Raw genomic sequence first — 21,390 nt, 5'->3', positions numbered from 1 at the left:
CTGCCATTCCAAGAGGGTTACAATCACCTCCATTCTTCCATATGCACCTAAGGAATGTTCATGTGTGTATTGCTTCCGAAACCTCCTTCGGGAAGGTTGGAGCTTCCGTAACGTCCCGGTTCCAAGTAGAACGGGTACGTTTTCCCAGTGTTATCCAGTCTTACACAGTGGGCAGTGCCATAGTAGCAGTAGCTGGTCCTCTTGTGCAAGCCCTGGCCTACGCCAAAAAGTAGGGGCGCAGGTGGCTTCCACAGGAAACTGGAAGTAGCTGTGCCCTTTTGGTTGGATCCCAATTCATTTCATGTGACATTGAAGACTGGAGTAATGATGCTGAAAATTCAGCATTTAAAAAATATATACATTTAAATAGAAGTCATTTTCAATTGTAATAATTCACAAATATTACTGCATTTTTGATCAATTAAATGCAGCCTTAGTGAGTTTTCAATTTTAATTACAAACTTTAGGCTGTTTCAGATCATCACCAGCAGTCTATCACCACATTACGGAATTACTGTGGCTTCCTACAACATTCCTCAATGACAAGGTAACAGTGATTTCACAGTGGAGTAAAGTGTGTCCAAATTTGCAAATAAACATGCAAATTGTAGTACTTGGCACCCATAACTATGTGCCAAGACTCGCAGCCTGCTTTCTGTTGAGTGTTGTTGTTGTTGTTATCATCAGGTGTTGGAATTTTCTTCCCAGATGCTGTGCCGTGGCAGCTTACCTCTCCACACAATCAGAGAGACGTGAACAATGGCTTGAAGCTGGTGCATCATGTCCTCCGACTGCATACAAGAAACTGTTATATGTGGCCACGCCCACTCCTCCCCTCCTCTTGGACATGGGTGCACACATACTCCATTTATTGGTGTGGGGATCAAAACATTCCATCGATCGCAGACAGGAGCTTCCATCACGACCGCCAACAGCAAACAACCTGTAAATACATAAATGTTTTACTTGAAGTTGGCAAGAAACATTTCAGAATGAAACGGGATGTTTGAAGACTTGACTGTATACACTGGGGTAATTTTGATCATGAAAGTGGGCATGTGCCTTCGCTGGACTGACCCTAAAATATTGTGTGTGTATGTTTTAAGCCTTATTTTTAGCTAAAGTAGCAAAAGTTTATAATTCCATTTCTGCAGATTTTATTGGTAATTTGAAATGTAAAATTTTATTAAAACAATATTTTTTTGGAGATAAACAAAGAAACTGTTTTCCTATTAAACTACCTGTACTTGTATACCCATTATTTAGAGAAAAAAAAATCTGACAAGGGCCATTGCCAGGATGGCTGCTGAGAGAACTATCTTTGGCCAGCCCTGAATGAGTTTACATTCAATTATAGAGCACTTATCTCCTCCTGCATCAGCACAGGCACCAGTGTCACAAATTAACTTTTTTGTTGAGAGGCATTATTTTCCCCCTGAAATTGAAATTGATAAAGTGGCATGAAATCCAAATGTACCTTAATGTGTGTTACTGGTCTTATTGTGAACAATTTATCTGTTCATTTTACTTATTTATGTATTGACTTGGGATCTTTAAGCAAAGTGTTATAACGTGCTCCTATGATATGCTTACTTGACGTCTATGACATATGCAAGGCCATGCTGCAGTTAAGCAAAGTGCATTGAGATCCTGTATGCACCACTCACATTTCAGCCAGTCAACAATTTATAAATAAAAGACCTGCTTTATTTTTTTTCTTCTTCTTCTGTTTCACTTAAATATGTCACAATACAGTAGTAAAGTCAGTAACAACTTGTGTTTATAAAAATATATAAAACATATTTAAACACTCACAATAAGACCAGTGACATGCATTTCATTTATTATTTTTGTATTATGTTGTGTTTAAACTACTCACTTTCCTTCCTGAAAAGAGAATTATACTGCTAAAATTAAATATTTGTAAAATGCTGTCTATTTTAACAGTGGGTTTGCAGACTCCTGGAGGTCCAAGAAGTATTGCAAATATATAAAATGTCTCAAAAATATTAAAAATGTGTTTCTAAAGATTATGGACAAAAGAATTAACTTCTATAATCTGATAGAAACAAGCATAATACAATAATGTTTGTCAATGGAAGAAATTTTACAGTGTTACGAAGAATTTCAAGAATTTTTAGGTCCTCAGTCTTGGCGAGGGGTCTCTGGGTCAGAAGCGTCTGAGCCTGACAACCCCTCTCCTACAGAAATTCAAAAAGATACCTATGATATGTCCCGTTGAAAAGACTGATCAATTAATCACTTGGAGATGTAGGACACTGGGCTCTAGAGGTAGCTTGAAGGGTTACAGAAATGCCCCATGAGTAATCAGTCAATGTTCGGCTAGATTCAAACCCAGCCTCCGTTTTCTTGAACAGAGCTAACAGCAGCTCGCCTGCCACTCATGTGACTTTAATGTAAAAGACACCAGAGGGTCTTTGGTCTCAGAGCCTAGTAACTCCCATCTGGCTGTACAGGGTTACGCAGTATATTGGATCCAGTACCTAATTCAGACCTCATCATGAGGAGAATCAATGGAGGAAAGCCAATCAGCCACAGCGCACTGCACATACTGCTGTTGAGAGAAAAGTCTTTTTTCTTTTTCAAAAATTAAAAATAGTTTTTTCTTTAAGCTATGTAGAAATTTAAGATCTTTACATATTGCAATAAAACAGATGTAATATAGTGCAGTATCCCTTTAACAAACCTAAAGTCCACCTGCAGTCACTAATTTTGGGATTTTTAATAATGATACATATTTAAATGATTTTTCCTGTGAAAAAATTCCTTCATGGTTTAAAATGGCTTTAATGTAACTTTACACCCTTATCTCATATTCAACCATGAATATGCAAATGAATACCCACCTCCACTCAATCACACCAGACCTGCTCCACGATCACTCAGTTAACTGAAGTAGTAAACGCTACACAACAGGCAAGTGTGTGTATTACAACAGGCAGGGAGACGACGTGAGATCCACCAATCAGGTTGTTTCCCAAATCTCAATTTTTTTAAATGGTTAAAGTTAATGAAGAACATCTCGTGTTCTGAGTCCTCGGCGCCTTTGAATTCAGCCATATATATGTTTGAACCAGAAACTGATTCCGAAGAAGAAATGGAAGAGCAAATTTTACCTACAATGTATCAGAATGATAATGCATTTTATACATCGCTCTCTATAACTTCGGATGCATCACTGTAATTGATATAATTAGCCTCTGGCTTGACTATGCTATCAAACTGCTAATAATTTGTGGCTAATGTTACACAAATGTGACATGCTAGTGATATGAAAAGCTCCATCCCACAGGTTGGCAGGATTGGGCACAGTACATGTTTGTGACGGTAGGAAACGGGCTGTTTCAAACAGCATTTTTGAGACTGAATTTGCACATGGTTTGTCTTTAATCATATTAAAAACACCAGACAGACATGTAAACAACTTTGAAAACTTGATTTTCACAACAGGAGGTATTTAATTCTTGTAGATTTTTCAGTTGTTTTGTAAAGAACAGCAGTTTTCTCCGTGAATTTTTTCTGGTGTGATTGAGTGGAGGTGGAGACTAATTTGCATATGCATAATTCTGCCCATACTAAATGAGGCAAGGATGTGGAGCGATTTTTCCACGATGAACTCTGTCGAATTGCTTTGTGCCTCGATTGTACATTGCTTCGGATAACAGCGTCTACTAAATACATAAATGTAAATGTTTTACAATTGTATCATAACTCAACAATGCTACAAAAGAAAATAAGACAAAATTAATTCCTTACTTTCCATTGAGAGCAGTGACCCCGACTGTGCTGCGTGGTGTGGACATACTGGCCACATAATTCCACTGCCTCGCCTGGGGGTCCCACCTTTCTACTGTGTTCAAATAGCTCCATCCGTCATGGCCTCCCACTGCATACATGGGCCCCTCTAGCACAGCAATTCCTTTTGGAACAAAGAAATGAATAAAACAAAAAGTAAGACTGGGCTCAGCCTTTGGTGGTGCACGCCATACAACAGACAAGCACACAATTCACTAGCAAGTGTCTGTCTTTGTGATGTAGTGAAACTGGCAAATGTCAAAATTTAAATGGTAATACCATGGAGTTAATTTCAATGAACATCAAGAGCTTTTCCTTTTTAAGCAGATATCAGTAGCTAAAGACATTCTTCTGGTGCGACCCGAGCTCTAAGATGCTGTGGTAAGCATGAAGTATTCATGGTGCATCTCCCTTCTCCCTTTACAGCAAAGGTCTCTCGTGTTTCTGTTATAAATCTCTGGCTGTCGCTTTTGGGGTCCTAACATATAAATCGTCTCTTGACCGACATTTTGGTTATGATATTGCAGTGCACTTTATAGGTCTCAATGAGCAACCTTTGAGTGTCAGTTTTATGGGATTATTGTACAGTGCATTTTCTCCTCTGAGTTTAAATTAACTGCCATATTTTTTATACATATTTTTACGTGCAGCCCAGATTGCCTTTGTTAATTTATAGACATTCATTTTGATGTTTGACCATCCGGTTATTTTTATTGTTATTTCTTGAGGCCCTGGTATTAAAGCCACACAATTTTTATTATGCCCCCACTGGTTTGCCTTTGGCGTGTTTATCGAAATAGATGCACAGCAATAAGTTTTCTCTTTGTTTTGTAATGAATTCAATTTTCTACTAAATTTAAGTCAGTTTATTTGTTTTTTTACATTATTAACTGAAACTCCCTGTCCAAGCTTTGGAGCTTTGCTGTGAAACGTAACATCACTATCAAGTTTTATTATTCGTCTTCTTCCTTTACGAATCACTTCCTTGTGCTAGTTTTGTCTTCGAAAACTGGACCAGAATGAAAAAAAAAAAAAGATTATTAGTGTCAACATTATCAGCTTTTAAGTAAGGCACAAAATAACATATAATCTCCCTAATGCACCAAACGTTACACGCAAATTAAGTTTCACTCTGTGATTGACTGCTTTTGATAAACTGAGACAGTTGACATGACGCATTCTTAAATTTCCTCGGGCTGTAATCTGCAGGGGCGTCTTTTCTGTTCAGCTGCTTTTCAGTGTCTTGCGCCATGAACCGTTTCTAAGAGTGTCAAGAGTCGAAATATTTCAAAACACCTGCAGAGACATCTGTGATCTGTTCCATTCTGCTCCGTCTAGCTATTGTTGAACCAAAACACATCATGTGTGAACATCAATGAAACTGATATTGTATGGTGCGTGAATATTAATTGAGTCATGCAGACATGGCTTGGTAACCTAGAAAGTAAAGCCAATTAGACAAATAAATTAATATTCATTCATGAACTATGCCCTCATAATAGTAGGATTTTTTTCATCTTCACCAGCTGATTAGCAACGTATTCCTTTCAGCTAATAAGTTAGGTCTTCTAGGTGAACATGGCTTTGTTAATATTAATGAGCAAATCCTTATCAATTACAGCATACACACTGCCACTATAAATGTGAGGTAGTGCTTTTTAGAAAAGTAATGTTTTTGACCTCTATAATATCTTTTAATAACATTAACAAACCTAATGCTTAACAAATGATTTGTTAAAATACATTCAAAATATATGAAATGTAGACATCATGAATGTTTGATCAAGATCATTTCGAATGTATTCATATTTGAATATTTATATATTACTGATCTATTAATCTATGTAATTTAACTAGTAAGACTTTTAAAGTGTTCATGCATTGAGGGCTGGTGTTGTTTAATGCTGTAGATCAGATAATTACCAACTTCATACCATGTTTGTCACATTTATGCTGTGACAGAAAGAAGCTAATTTAATTACTAAACATTACAGCATAACAATTATTCATATATGTTGAGTAATAAGATTACACAAACATCTGAAGCATTCATAAAACACACCTAATCCGTGTCTGTGGGTTGACATTGGCGGCATGGTGGACCACACTTTAGTGATTGGGTTGTAGCACTCCACCATGTTAGAGGTCTTGAGTCCATCCCTTCCTCCAACCACGTAGAGTTTATTATCAATCACTGAAACCCCGAACTGAAGTCTTCGCCCATTCATGATACCAACTTGGATCCATCTGTTTGTGCGAAGGTCGTATTTCTCTATCGTTGTAGACCCTAAGAGTAGACAGAGACTCTAGAGTTTATTGTTAGTTAAAGAGTTGTATGCTGCTATGCTAATAGCTATTCGACTGTACAAAGTTTCTTTTTTTATGGCAGTAAGAGGTACTGCTATTAGAAAAGTATTAGAAAAAACTAAATAATGGTCCACCTTTAGAGGCGTCCATGCCTCCAACAGCATAAAGCGATCCAACAGTGGATTTCCGTGGTTTGGTTCTTGGGCTCTGTAGCATGGGACGGCGTTCTGGCAAAAGATGGTACTTCATGGCTTCCATCAGGAGCTTCTGGCATTCCAGGTCTTCTGAAAACATCTTATTGTTTTCCAGATCAGCAAGAAGCTAAATAAAAAAAAACAGTGCATTAACATCAACAGAAGATGGATTTAAATATGAGGTCACCAGCAAGTTTTTTTTGTGTGTATATATTAAATTGTAATAAAATGACCAAGAGTCTCATATGAATGCTATTGGCAAACCTGTGGTGGTAAAAGGGGAAGTCGAATATACGCCAGCAACACTCCCAGATCCCGTTGTCGGTGCTGCACATCATAGCGAACCCACATCATCAGTGCTTGGAAAATCGTTTCTTCATCTGGAACGTTGATGTCATCGCTGGCCAAAAGCTTGACAATTTCTGTTGTGGGCAGCAAGAGGAACTCCTGATTCTGAATGACCTCTAGAAAGTGTTCCTGAAATATTAAGCAATTTTGTTTAGTTATAAATCGGTGTGCTGTACTGTAAAGAGACATTAACAGTAAGTCCTAAAATTAATGTTAAAAGCCAAATTATTTTTATATTTATATAAATATGTTATATTTTATTATTGTAAATGTATAAATGTTTTTGGGCTGTGTCCAATGAAGTAATTTGGTTGTTGCACGTCAGAAACAACAAATGGTGCTAATAGACACTCACAGTATGCTGTAGCACTACAAAAAAAATCATGATCCTAACCTAAAGTGACAAAACATCCTCTTTTTCCCAGACATGTCCTGGTCACGATTTCTAAATTGCCTTTTTTGGACTTTGTTTTCCTATTGCTTTCATACCTGAAGGTAATGAGTGATAAGTATTCCAACCCTGAAACAACATACAGAACTACCACATTTTGCTATAAGTTTGATTGCATCATATAATAATTGCTGTTAATAGTGTTCATCGTCCGTTTGATTACATCTTTAATTGATTTTTCTGCACATTTCTGCCATATGTACATTAACTGACAGCCACCACTGATAAGCTACTACAAAATATTGTAGAAACTTAATTTGCTTTGCAACAATTTGTATCGTGAAAGCGCTATACAAATAAACTTGAATTGAATTGTAAAGTATTTTGACCAATAGCATGCAGGTATTGTACATAATCGAAAAAGAGGTCACATGGTCATCATACATAACCTTGATCTCCATACCAAAATTTTAGATGGCCAGACAGTGCTCCATCTTTTCTAAATTGTTAAAATATTGGTGAGCTGTGTCCCTAAAGACTGTAGTGCACACCAAAGCTTAGCTTAAAGGTGTGCTATAAATGAATATTGCTCAATAACGGCTGAGTTAGCATTTTCACTTGAAATGGAGTAAAGGTTTGGACCTGAAACAGTATTCGATACAACATGATATAACAAACACAAGGCACTGACACAGAATATAACATGTTTTGAATTACACATTATGGATTACATTATATCTAATAACTGTAAAATAAAAATTAAAAAATTGGCTTTTCAAATAGGTCTTGTTCTCCATTCATCTCAGCGCAATATAATGATCTGCTCCGATGCATCCACAAGGACATCTGAGTTTGCACTCTGATAAACGCGTTTTGCAAGATTCAACTTGTAGCATGAGAAGAGCATGCCGGAAATCTCTCTAACAAGCTTGTTCATTACTTATGGCACTTCTAGAGTTTCCTTTGTGCATCAGAAGTAATCCCCATTGATTCTGTTACAAATAAGGGCAGTAAACATCCTATTGATCATTAATCAGATCTAAACAGCAGTGCCTCTGCTAAAGCCGTGCATGGGCTCTCGGAGCTTAGCTCAGACACACATAATTAAATGAGTACCATGCATTGATTTTCAGCCCCTCCTCAATATAGAATTAAACTCTACCTCTTCTGGTGACATTGATATAGATTCATTATTCGCAATTACCATCACAAGCACCCTGGCAATTAATTAAATACATTCATTCTGTTTCACTGCAAACATTCATTTAGAAGCCTTTCGTGGGCATATATTTTAGGGGATGGCATTAAACCGAACAGCAAGTAAAAGGTCCTGCAGCAATATTAGTGTGAGATGCACATGGCTCCGTAAAATCTAAATGGATTAGATTGTAAGGGAGGATGTTAAAATTTCATGGGTTGTGCCAAATCTAATGTATTCATGAGGGAAAATATGACCTAGAGCAGTGTTTGTGTTGTCAGTCATTTATCTAAGCATTGCCTCATCTGACTTTTAATTTCAAAAGAAAATACCTAGACTTCTAGCACGCTACAGGCCATAGATATCTTGAACTAAGACATGAACCCATGCAAGTCTGCAGCTTCTCACGAAAGAAGAAAAACTAACGTCAGGTTGAGACAAAGGAGGAAAAGCAAGCTTATCAAAATAAGTTTTTAATCGGAACACCACGGCGAGCGAACCAGGAAGCTCTGTTAACGCTGTGTTCATTACCGAAGTGACCGTACAGGAAATTTTCCTGCTTGTGTCCTCTGATTAGATTAACCTCTCTGCTCTGGAAAGCCCTTTGTACACAGCATGTGCAAATGTCCTTCAGGAGATAACGACTATCTTCCGAAGTTGTTTCCGCACTTGGGCAGAGAAATGTCCATCAAGCAAATGTGTTCTGTGGATCCTTGGGCTCCTGAGAATACTTGATGTATTGCCATCATTTAACCAATGCTACTTTTGCTATATTTCTCACACATCAAAGAGCTCTGCATAACCCTTTAAACTGACTGCATGCTGAGACACAAAATGTCACATCAAGTAATTGTATGCTTGGAATTCTTTATGTCAGACTAGGCTTTAAAACGTGTGGTATCTCCTGCTTTTTTAATATTCGGGGTGTACTGTCATTAGTTTTAATGATAGTACACTACAAAATGAAAGTTCTGTCATGCTTTACTAATCTAATATTGCTTAAAACCCTTATGAATTTAGTATAGTTGATAGAACACAAAAGGAGATGTTATGAAGAATGTTCACGCTGATATCTATCTATCAATGAAGGTAAATGAAAAAAAGAGTGGTCAATCTGTAAAACAGTCAAAAAGGTTTCTAAAAGCAGTCCATGTCTCATGCACTACATTCTAAGTACTCTGAAGTCATAAATATTTCAGTCTGTAATTTACTCAAAATCTTTGAGCATTGAAAATCTTGCTTGACAACTCTGATCACCATTTACATCCTTTGTATTGAAAAAAGCAGCTTGGACGTTCTGCTACACATTTCTCCTTTTGTCAGAAGAAAGTAAGTCATATGGGTTTTGAAAGACATCACAGTGAGTAAACTATTACTTTAACAGTAGTTTTTTACATTCCATTCAGGATATTACTATGAAATCAGTGCAGGCTCAGACATTTTCTACTTTAACAGAAAGATTTGATAAAGATAAACAAATAAATATTTCAATATATTTTAAGATATATATATATATATATATATATATATATATATATATATATGTGTGTGTGTGTGTGTGTGTGTGTGATTTTAAGTCACCACTATGGTGATTCGTTTTGGCTAGGTATTTTGACCTTTGTCACTTTTAATTACATTTAATTTTATTTTATTACATGCTCTTCCAGCCAATGTAATAGTGGTACAGAACACTGTGTTACATGAAAAGCTAGGTAAGTAATAATTGCCATCTACAATATATTATCTATATCTCCCTATGTAGTATGTGGAAATATTATGTTACAAATGAAATAGTTCATTACAATATATCTTTCTACAATTAAGGTAAGTGGATGTTTACCATTTTGGTAAAAATGATACTTGTTTATTGTCAGCATTATTGGGTTTTGTATGTCAAGTGGTGATATCTCATACTATGAATATTCCCAGTTATCTATGTGAACCTTTAGTATTAGATATCAACATACTAAAACCCATTGAGTCTGACAATCAACAAGCATAATTTTAAATGCCTCTGTACGTTACAAAATAAGTCAAAAGAGACAGCCCAAACAACAATAGCAACAGCAATATAAACCAGCAAATAGTAAAACAATGCCACCGCTTCATTTATTCAAGCCAGATTGTATGCTGGGAACATCGCCAGCATAGTACTGTAGACATTACACTAGTTAATCTGTAAATATACAAGAGATTACTGTAATGCAAACATAGTTAATCATTAGGATTCAACAACATCACAGTCATTCAACTCCCGTGGGATTGCAGTATACAGGCGTCTTTTAATTGTAATTCCAGAATTACTACAGTGCAAATTACTGTGAAAGGTCAGCAACTAGCAGTCAGGACAAATGTTAGCACTATGTTTAGTAAATTTATAATAAGCTACTTTGTATGCCAGGTCCTACCGTAGTGTAGTTGTGAGCGACGTTCAAAAGATCCATGCATCCCTGAGCATCAGCAAACGAACGGATCCCCAGGCAGTTGGATGGGTGCAGTTGTTTCATCAGAAAGTTACAGCAGACCTGAATAACTTGTGAGAGCTGGAGGAGACAAGCAGCAGCTAACAGACTTTCAATTGTGTCCTCTTTTAGCTCCAGGACTCCTGTACATTTGGAGAAAAGAGCAAAATATGCAAGAAACTTTTCAGAATTATTTCAGGACCAAAATGGTATGTTTAACCTGTGTAGACAGAAGAATGTTAAACAGTTAGTTTGGGTTTGTAAATTAGTCTTTTGCCCACTGACATCGACGAAAAACTTATTTGTGGATGTGACACTTCTACTATGAACAGCAGATTTAAATAGTCCACAAGTGGAATGCGGATACTCACCAGTATATGCGAAATGAACCAGTGCTCGCAACGCCTCAGGATCTATACCCTCCATTTTAATTTCCTCTTGTTTTGCCTCCCTCACATCATTGGTGAACATGGCAGCAAAGTAGTCTGAAACTGCGCTCAGGACAAGTCTGCAAATAATTGTGCAAATAGTTTATATATGCGACTTCAAGATCAACTCAAACAACTTCTCGAGAGCCGTCTTTGTAGAAAATTCCTCCCTACAAAAAGATTTATCTCAGCGCAGCTATTTTCACCAGATTGTCTCATGCAGCTCTGGGATGATGTTGATTGAGCTCAGTGTCAAACTGGGAGACGCAGTAGAGATTTGGCTACTGAGAATATTTCAACAGAATAGCATCAAAACACTCAGCGGCCAAGAGATTTCTTTAAATAAACACTCTTTTAGAGTCCTTGAAGAAAGTTCAACTCGCTCCGTAGTTTGAAATGGAGTGTGCAGCACAGTTTTGACACTTCTTGAATCTGCCATCTGCATATCTGTCCTTAAAGGAATCATTTTTGTTGCTCCAAACCCAAAGACTTTTTTTGATTTTTGAACAATGTGCCCACCACTTTTTTTCATGAAATTTCAATGAATTGGCCTTGATGTATCAAGCTTCAAAATGAAGAATTTAAATGAACATGCGTGCTATATTTCTAGTTTTCTGAAGCCGTACTATTGTGTGAGATATAGACCGAAAATCATTATTTCCTGAAAATCATTCATTCTTTTTATCTATACAGTGAAACTCCACTTTCATAATATAAAAAAATACAAAAAGACATTGTCTGAAGAGACTCAATCACTTTATCTGCTGAACAGATTTAATTAGGCTTTTATTCAAATATAAACATTGACCAATGCACATACATAGAGCATATTAAATATACAGAAACAGAAGCTCAACCATTCTTGCTTGATTTGTGAGAACTGATGAGGTTTCATTTGTTTTGAAGAAAGACAAATGTTTTATTTTTGTTTCCCACACAAAGCTAAGATATGACTTCAGAACACTTTTCATGACTTCAGAAGACTATAAAAGAATATAGCACATGAATCATAAGCAACACTTTAAGCTCCAGTCCATATTTATTGCATGAAAACCCAAATTTTCTCCTTTCATGTTCTGTAAAAGAAAGTCATACCTTTTGAGTAATTATTAGGCAAACTATTCCTCCACAGTTAACTAATGGCGCTTTTCCACTGCGTGGTACAGTACAGCACGGCACGGCACGGCACGGCACAGCACAGCTCGGTTTGCGTTTCCACTGCAGTTTAGTACTGCTTTAGAGTGGGCGGGATTATTCACATGTCGTTATAGTTGCGCCACCTCTACTGCCGCGACTCCTGAAAAACTTTTTCATTCCGCTTCACCCCATTAAGCTCGCTGAATCCGCTCCTCTGCTATCAACGAGAGGAACGTCTGTACTTCCTCAACAGACAATGAAACAGCCACTTTTTGGTTGTTAAAAAAAGGTGCGCTCGTTCAAAACAGTTGCGTTCGATCCTTCGTTGGCTGTGCTGATTTAAATCTAGCGGTTCTGTTGTGTTTGGGTTGCAACTTCAGTGACGCAGGTAGTGACGATTCTCTCCGGCCAATCCGTGATCTGCAGAGTTCACATATCACGTTTTGGTAACGGTACGGTTCACTTGGAACCTCAACCGAGGTGGTACTAAAAAAAGTACCAGGTACTGTACCCAGTGGAAAAAAACCCAAAAGTGAACCGTACCGAGCCGTACCATGCAGTGGAAAAGCGCATTAAGAGTTAAATAAAAGCTTTAATACTAGCATTTAGTTTTAAGTAGCTGTCTAGTAGTTCGATTGTGTCTAATGTCTCTTTTCAATTGATTTCTGGAAAAGTACTGCACTGCATTTTAAGCAGCGTTCCCTTCAGCCCTGTTGACCTGTCTGTTTTTGCAGTGAAAGTAGGACATTTGAAAGTAAGATGACTTGTTTCGGTGGAAACTCACCTGTGTGCGGGGATCTTGTGGTCTCCAGCTATCAAAAGTACATCACACAGCTGCTTGTGCTGAAGATAGGTCTCCATCTTTCGAAAGGTCTGTTCCGCATGGTTTGTGGCCTGGAAAAACTCATCAGAGCAGTTGGAGCTCATCCTAGAGAAACCGCTCAAAGCCAACCTATGGGAAAGAGGAAGACCGGAGTTGAGCTGGGACTGAGCAATGTGCGCTTCTGTCAGCTTGATATGACTATTTGATCTATGTGGGTGACGGGGGAACTTAACTAACACCTGCACAAGCTGCTGTGTCCACCTGTGACTTCATCTTTTATTTTCCCCTCAATTGACCCATCAGGTCTGAGGCTCCACAGAGTGACAGTTATGTTGAAGAAAATGTGTTTGTGTTGCAGCAAAGCAGAGTCTCGGACATGTGCGTTTCAAACTGTGGTGTTTATAGAACATTATTCTAAATCTAATAGCTGTTTACTCCGATCACCTAAAAATTCAATTCTGTCATTTGCTTCCCTCATCTCATTCCAAACCTGTATGAACTCCTTTCTTTGGTTCATACAATGAGTGATGCCTTGGACTCCATAAACCAAAACACTCTTAAAACATTCGTTTTTCGGGGTGAGAAAGAATAGCTTACAGGTTGAAAATGATATGAGGGTGAGGAAATAATGAGAATTTACATTTTTGGTGAACTGTTCTGTCATTTGCTTCCCTCATCTCATTCCAAACCTGTATGAACTCTTTTCTTTGGTTCATACAATGAGTGATGCCTTGGACACCATAAACCAAAACACTCTTAAAACATTCGTTTTTCGGGGTGAGAAAGAATAGCTTACAGGTTGAAAATGATATGAGGGTGAGGAAATAATGAGAATTTACATTTTTGGTGAACTGTCTTCCATCATTTGTGTACATATGCCTGAAAGGTTTTTATTATTTGGACATGCAGAGTTAATGAATTATTTGACTTCTATGTCCTACAGCGGTGCTTCAGTTGGTTCACCCATGACAAATTAAACAGGCAAGGCTATCTAATATAAACTGTATTATTATTCCGAAAAGCGGTTAGCTTGAGCAAACTTAATAAAAATTTTGAAAAATTGTTCCATTTTCCATCAATTTCCTCTGCCAAATGTAGGAAAATGACTTAGTAACATGCATTCCGTTTGTGTCATAATGAAAAGAACAAATGTATAGCCTTTATTACTCTTTGTCATATATGCTCTATCACTGTTACTTTCACAATGTTATACTATTTGATGGCTTGATCCAATTTATGCAGTTTGCACCCACAAAAACAAGCTCTGCCAATGACTGTCACCATGTTGGTTGATGCAGTTTTCTGTATGCGTGAATTATATATTGTGCAGAAGTAATAAAAACACTTTTTGTCTCCCTCCCAAATGGACATTAGTCATTCTGTGTATATCTTCCTTCACACTTGTGAGAGCTAAAATTGAAACCATTAGAACGAAACTCCATAAATAAGTGGATTGAAAGCCAGAGTTTTCCAAAGGGGCAGATTACCATTTGCACAAACTCTGCTGTTTTTATTTATTTATTTATTCTTTTGGAAGCACAGGACTTTGTGGGGATCTGGTCTCTTCACAGAGCCTTGATAATGTAAATTCTGAGCTGCTCTCCCTGCAGACCGGTAGATTACAAGCCATTGTGCTGCATCTGAATAATCCCTCTGACTCACAGCAAACAATCTAAACCCTTTATTTTGCTGTCCTTCACGGAACAAATCCATGGCTGACATTTAACCAGTCCACAACACTGTTTAAAAAGTCTAACTGCCGCAGGGACCTACAGTAGAGCTGTGCATTTTGATTACTTGTCTGTAATATATGCCATAGAGAAGGGCGTTTTAAAAAAATAATCTGAATGACTGGTTATATTAACTACCATCAACAAAGATTTGCATAACAAAAACAAAGCATGACCATTATCATATTTTTAATATCTGCACATCCTATTGTCCACTTCATCTTTTAAAAAGAGTTGCAAAACCATAAAGCTGGGAAAGAATATTTAGCACCTGATAAAACGTTATGATCTCGTAAAAGTTTTAATTACAGAGTAAATCCCACTGAAAGCTGTGCTCACTGGATCAATGGTTTTGTGAACTGTGACTCTGCCCTTAGAGGGACACATAAAGCAGAATTTTGCCCTTGTGTCCTCGACTTTAAAGGCAGATATGTTCCATCATATGAGCTAGTTTTTTAAGCATACTACCGTATACATCACATTAATTCCAGAGCACATACTTCTACTCTCTCTTCATAGCAGAATACATTTGATAAGAAGCAGTCAGTTGGCACATTTAATATGATGAAGCTTGCTTGATGTGAATTGGCTAGATGAGCAAGGTGACTCTCATACGGAATACATTATCTTTATCTCTCTGGTCAGCTGTCAGGGGTTGGTGATCGCGCTGATATTTACAAGCGGAGGGGGGTTGACTTCTAAACATTTAAAATTGTCCTGGGGTTGCTCTGATCTAATGCCACATGCAAAGCCAAACTCAGGTTGTCGGGCTGACTGATCATGTCATATAGCCTGCTATTTTACATATAGAGCATCCAGTCTGCTTAAAGGAATAGTTCACCCAAAAATGAAAATTAGCTGAAAATGTACTCACCCTCAGGGCATCCAAGATGTAGTTTGATGTAGGAGTTTGTTTCTTCATCAAAACAGATTTGGAGCAATTCAGCATTACATCACTTGCTCATAAATGAATTCTCTGCAGTGAATGGGTGCCGTCAGAATGAGAGTTCAAAAAGCTGATAAAAACATCACAACAATCCACAAGTAAACCACACCACTCCACTCCATCAGTTAACATCTTGTGAAGCAAAAAGTTGCAAGTTTGTAATAAACAGATCCATCGTTAACACGTTTAACTTTAAATCATTACTTCTAGCCAAACCATAATAATGTTTCCTCCAGTGAAAACATCCATCCCCTGTTGTCCTCTCACATCAAAATCCACCAACTTGTTAAGAACTGTTTTGGACCATTTTCACTTGTAAACAGTGCTTGGTCTGTGCATATTTCTCTCCTGAATCAGACAAGCCAACTTTTTCAATGAGGGTAGCAATATAATGGATAGAGGACTCATATTGTAGCTTAATGAAAGATTTGTTTCTTACAAACACGCAGTTTTTCACTTCACATTAACTGATGGACTGGAGTGGTGTGGATCATTGTGATGTTTTTATCAGCTGTTTGGATTCTCATTCTGACGGCACCCATTCACTGCAGAGGATCCATTGCTGAGCAAATGATGTAAAGCTAAATTTCTCCAAATCTGTTCTGATGAAGAAACAAACTCATCTACATTTTGGATGGTCTGAGGGTGAGGACATTTTCAGCAAATTGTATTTTTTGGGTGAACTATTCTTTTAAAATCTTGTGTGTTTACATGCTTCCCTTTTATTGTTTTGTGATAATGATACCTTATATGGCCCAAAGTGAATGGTTGAACACACCATTGAAAAAAATGTTTATGAATATTCAGATTAAATATTTCATTTTTGCCTCTATGTGGTGCTTTGGGTATTGGTTTTAGATCCAGTGCCTACTGATGAAGCGCAAGACAATCAAGTGTTAAAGATGACACTAAATTTACATTAGATTCTTTACATTATGCCGACTTGTTTTTGTGAATTAAAAGGGACACATTTGCAGCTGTGAGACATTTAGACATTAATAATCATGTGTTTCGATTGTGTGGACAGCAAAGGCTACCAGTCCCAGACTCCTTCTGGTCATTATAAGGTTGTTGTTTATGCTAAATAGATGGGTAATTTATCTCACTGACATTATAACTACATTTTGGCACAGAGCTGGATGTACTGAATAAGAAAAGGGGTTGTAAAACCTAGATGCATTACTTTTGCTCAAAGTAATGCTGAGAGGACTTTTATGTCTACCACTATCGGAGAACCAGATTGCTTCTTTAACACTTTCTGAAAGGTTGTAAATTTACTGAAAATGTTTTCTTTCTGCCTGTGAAATTGACTTTTTATATAAAGGGCCTTTATGAGCCACAATGCCACTGAAACTTGATGTAAAGCAACCAAAACCAATTTTCGTAACCCCTGAATAATACATAACAAGAGTTTCCTACACATTATATCTATGTGTGTTAATCTTACATTTACATTGCTGCAAATGTAAATGTTCATAATTTTATGAAGTTCTATTTCGCCTTGTTTTGATATGTTTATCTATTTTATTGTATCTCTTTTATTTGTTGTTTTTAATACACAGGTAACAGAGTACTACTTCTGGCTAAATAAATCTTCATATAGTTATGCACTATGAATGTTTCCTCCAGTGAAAACATCCATCCCCTGTTGTCCTCTCACATCAAAATCCACCAACTTGTTAAGAACTGTTTTGGACCATTTTCACTTGTAAACAGTGCTTGGTCTGTGCATATTTCTCTCCTGAATCAGACAAGCCAACTTTTTCAATGAGGGTAGCAATATAATGGATAGAGGACTCATATTGTAGCTTAATGAAAGATTTGTTTCTTACAAACACGCAGTTTTTCACTTCACATTAACTGATGGACTGGAGTGGTGTGGATCATTGTGATGTTTTTATCAGCTGTTTGGATTCTCATTCTGACGGCACCCATTCACTGCAGAGGATCCATTGCTGAGCAAATGATGTAAAGCTAAATTTCTCCAAATCTGTTCTGATGAAGAAACAAACTCATCTACATTTTGGATGGTCTGAGGGTGAGGACATTTTCAGCAAATTGTATTTTTTGGGTGAACTATTCTTTTAAAATCTTGTGTGTTTACATGCTTCCCTTTTATTGTTTTGTGATAATGATACCTTATATGGCCCAAAGTGAATGGTTGAACACACCATTGAAAAAAATGTTTATGAATATTCAGATTAAATATTTCATTTTTGCCTCTATGTGGTGCTTTGGGTATTGGTTTTAGATCCAGTGCCTACTGATGAAGCGCAAGACAATCAAGTGTTAAAGATGACACTAAATTTACATTAGATTCTTTACATTATGCCGACTTGTTTTTGTGAATTAAAAGGGACACATTTGCAGCTGTGAGACATTTAGACATTAATAATCATGTGTTTCGATTGTGTGGACAGCAAAGGCTACCAGTCCCAGACTCCTTCTGGTCATTATAAGGTTGTTGTTTATGCTAAATAGATGGGTAATTTATCTCACTGACATTATAACTACATTTTGGCACAGAGCTGGATGTACTGAATAAGAAAAGGGGTTGTAAAACCTAGATGCATTACTTTTGCTCAAAGTAATGCTGAGAGGACTTTTATGTCTACCACTATCGGAGAACCAGATTGCTTCTTTAACACTTTCTGAAAGGTTGTAAATTTACTGAAAATGTTTTCTTTCTGCCTGTGAAATTGACTTTTTATATAAAGGGCCTTTATGAGCCACAATGCCACTGAAACTTGATGTAAAGCAACCAAAACCAATTTTCGTAACCCCTGAATAATACATAACAAGAGTTTCCTACACATTATATCTATGTGTGTTAATCTTACATTTACATTGCTGCAAATGTAAATGTTCATAATTTTATGAAGTTCTATTTCGCCTTGTTTTGATATGTTTATCTATTTTATTGTATCTCTTTTATTTGTTGTTTTTAATACACAGGTAACAGAGTACTACTTCTGGCTAAATAAATCTTCATATAGTTATGCACTATGACAGCTCAACAGTTGAAACTGCTGTATGACATATTTCATACTCTGAGGACTTTTATAGGCATCTATTTGTTGTGTTATCTGGTGCATTACATAACCGATCATATCTCCATATCAGTACAGCATCTGAGCTGTTATTGAACTTGAGCTGTATCACTCTGCTCACCCAGATCAATAACAAGTGGGCAGTTGTTGCGGTTACCTGAGTGTTTCTTGACAAGAGCCTGCCAACAGACTCTTCAAAAGCTATTTCAAGAGCCTGACACAGAGAGCATGTTATATGTGGAGCACCACAAAGTGCTTAACCAGATATTACATCGTTCCCTTTCTCTCTGAAACAGATGCGTATCATTATCAGTACATCTGCTTCAAATATTTTTTTATTTAAAAAATGCTATTTGATAAAGTGCACTAGCTGTGTATGAATAGGAATTGCTAAAGCAGGTATAAAGGATTTTTCAAGGATGTTATAATAAAATATGTATCAGCATCATTGCTCACATGCGTTCTGCGCATGTATTTGGTTGACCTTTCAAGAAATTGCTGCTAGCTGGTTGCAAACATACTGAAGCGATTTTATTTGGCAGGGTCTTACTCCTCATGGAACAGCACGTCAATGCCTCTTTCTCGATTCCTGAAGCATGCTTTGTTATTCAGTGATGCACAGTGCACACATTATGTTGAAACTGCACAACAGTGCTTTCCTGCTTAAAACAGAATAACTGATTCAGTTCTGTGTGTCTGTGGGGGTTTCGTCCATTTTGCTTGCCTTTTCCAAAATGTCAATGAACAAGATTTTTTTTCCCATTGTCAATGTAAATCTAGTTATTGTCAATATTTCAAATGCTACAACCATAATCAGCACCATCCAGATGCTGAGACAAAATAGTATGCTCAAAAATAATTCTAAAATACCAGGCCAATGTCCGCAAGGCACTTTATTTTCTGACCGTAAATGCCTTGTGTATCTATTAAAGCACCTGGCGTGTCTATAATTCTTCAGTTCATAGTAAAATGTAGAATCCTAATAATATGCCTTGTGTGTCTGACAGACAATTCCATAACAATAAACTAAGTGAAGATGAATGAAGCTCACTTCTTCTAAACTAGGATTACAGCTATCCGTGCTCGCTCAAAGCCATGAGTAGAAATCATCTTTATCGCCCAGACAGCTTAACTGGGGCTTCCTTCCTCCAGAATTTTCACCCACTGTCCTTTTAGTCTGATGTAGACTACTGACTACAGCGGGGGGTTCAACCTCATTTTTAAGATGGATCTTTATTCATGTAAGCCTCAGGATTTGTGCTGAAGGAACTGTTTTCTTTCTGCTCACTTGCTCAATTCCAGCAATCAACGCGCATGTCTGTATAAGAGATAAATATCCAGCCATCAGCATTCAGAAAGTGTTTCTTGAGTCATTTGTCAAAATGGGCATAAATAAACCGAGTATAAGTAAAAATAATAATAATAATAATTCTAAAATAAGGTTTTGAGGGATTTTCCACTTGGAATTTGAATTGGAATGAAAGGAAGAGACATTTACTGAATTAAAAAATATTCTGAGTGAGTGGGGGGTTTAAAGGTACAGGTATTTTTCGGTTCGTCGAGCATGTGTAGCAAACGAATACAGTTTTGTTAAACCACTGCACTTGCGGAATTTCTCACTGATTTCTGCTGCTGAAACTGTGCACGATCCATGTTGTCTTAAACATGAGATGTGCTTTATATTAAGCGCTTCAAACGAAATCATAAACCATATGTGACTGGCCCTCCTGTTAGATGCGTGTTGTTTAATGCGTTTGTGACGTGTTTTCCTCAGCACACAGTTTACATCTTATGGTTGTACACTTATCTGTAAATGTTTGAAAATGACGCGAGTATTTCCATTTTGCATAAAGGAGAGATTTGCTGACAGTAAAGGTAAACTATAAATTTGGCCAACATATTTTGCATCCAAATGGGTAAGCGTATCAAATATCTTCCCCCATTAACAACAGCACCATAAACTGCAGTGTTGCAATATTGACAGACTTCGTATTTACATACAGTGACACAAATTTCTTTAATAAAAATTTTTTTTTTAACTATGCTGTACCAAAACATACCGAACTGTGACAAACGGTCATTTTGTGTACCTCACACCCCCTGATTCAGGGGCGTAGCCATCATTTCAGAAGTGAGGGGGACAGAAATGTGTATATAAATATAACATTACAATATAACATTTCTGTAATCTATGTAACCTACCAGTCAACAGTTTTTGATCAGTAAGATGTTTAATGTTTTATAAAGAAGTCTCTTCTGCTCACCAAGCCTGCATTTATTTGATCCAAAGTACAGCAAAAGCAGTAATGTTGTGAAAGATTTTTACTATTTAAAATAACTGCTTTCTATTTGAATATATTTTAAAATGGTTGCTGTGATCAAAGCTGAATTTTCAGCATCATTACTCCAGTCTTCAGTGTCACATCCTTCAGATATCCTTATAATATGCTGATTTGCTGCTCAAGAAACCTTTTTTTAATTATTATTATTATTATTATTATTATTATCAATATTTAAAACAGTTGAGTAAATTTTTTCAGGATTCTTTGATGAATAGAAA

At 36.9% G+C, this 21,390-nt stretch overlaps 1 protein-coding gene across 2 annotated transcripts in view; it reads right to left on the bottom strand.

The window, feature by feature from the left end:
• Positions 1-21,390, bottom strand: part of klhl4 (kelch-like family member 4) — a 41,643-nt gene that overhangs the window by 9,505 nt on the left and 10,748 nt on the right. The window contains exons 1-9 of one of the 2 annotated variants that reach the window (XM_016248503.1): positions 20,638-20,678; positions 13,066-13,233; positions 11,088-11,224; positions 10,663-10,859; positions 6,582-6,794; positions 6,258-6,444; positions 5,879-6,103; positions 3,778-3,940; positions 731-943 (exon numbers count right to left, since the gene is read on the bottom strand). In XM_016248503.1, coding sequence (XP_016103989.1) covers positions 731-943; positions 3,778-3,940; positions 5,879-6,103; positions 6,258-6,444; positions 6,582-6,794; positions 10,663-10,859; positions 11,088-11,224; positions 13,066-13,233; positions 20,638-20,672 — 1,538 coding nt within the window. In that variant the 5' untranslated portion in view covers positions 20,673-20,678. Of the gene's footprint in view, positions 1-730; positions 944-3,777; positions 3,941-5,878; positions 6,104-6,257; positions 6,445-6,581; positions 6,795-10,662; positions 10,860-11,087; positions 11,225-13,065; positions 13,234-20,637; positions 20,679-21,390 lie in introns of those variants that run through there. The other variant, XM_016248502.1, reaches the window with a different exon arrangement.

This window comes from Sinocyclocheilus grahami, unplaced genomic scaffold, assembly GCF_001515645.1.
Source record: "Sinocyclocheilus grahami isolate Dianchi unplaced genomic scaffold, SAMN03320097.WGS_v1.1 scaffold880.1, whole genome shotgun sequence".
NCBI classification, from domain to species: Eukaryota; Metazoa; Chordata; class Actinopteri; order Cypriniformes; family Cyprinidae; genus Sinocyclocheilus; species Sinocyclocheilus grahami.
This window is presented reverse-complemented; position numbering and strand designations above follow the sequence as displayed.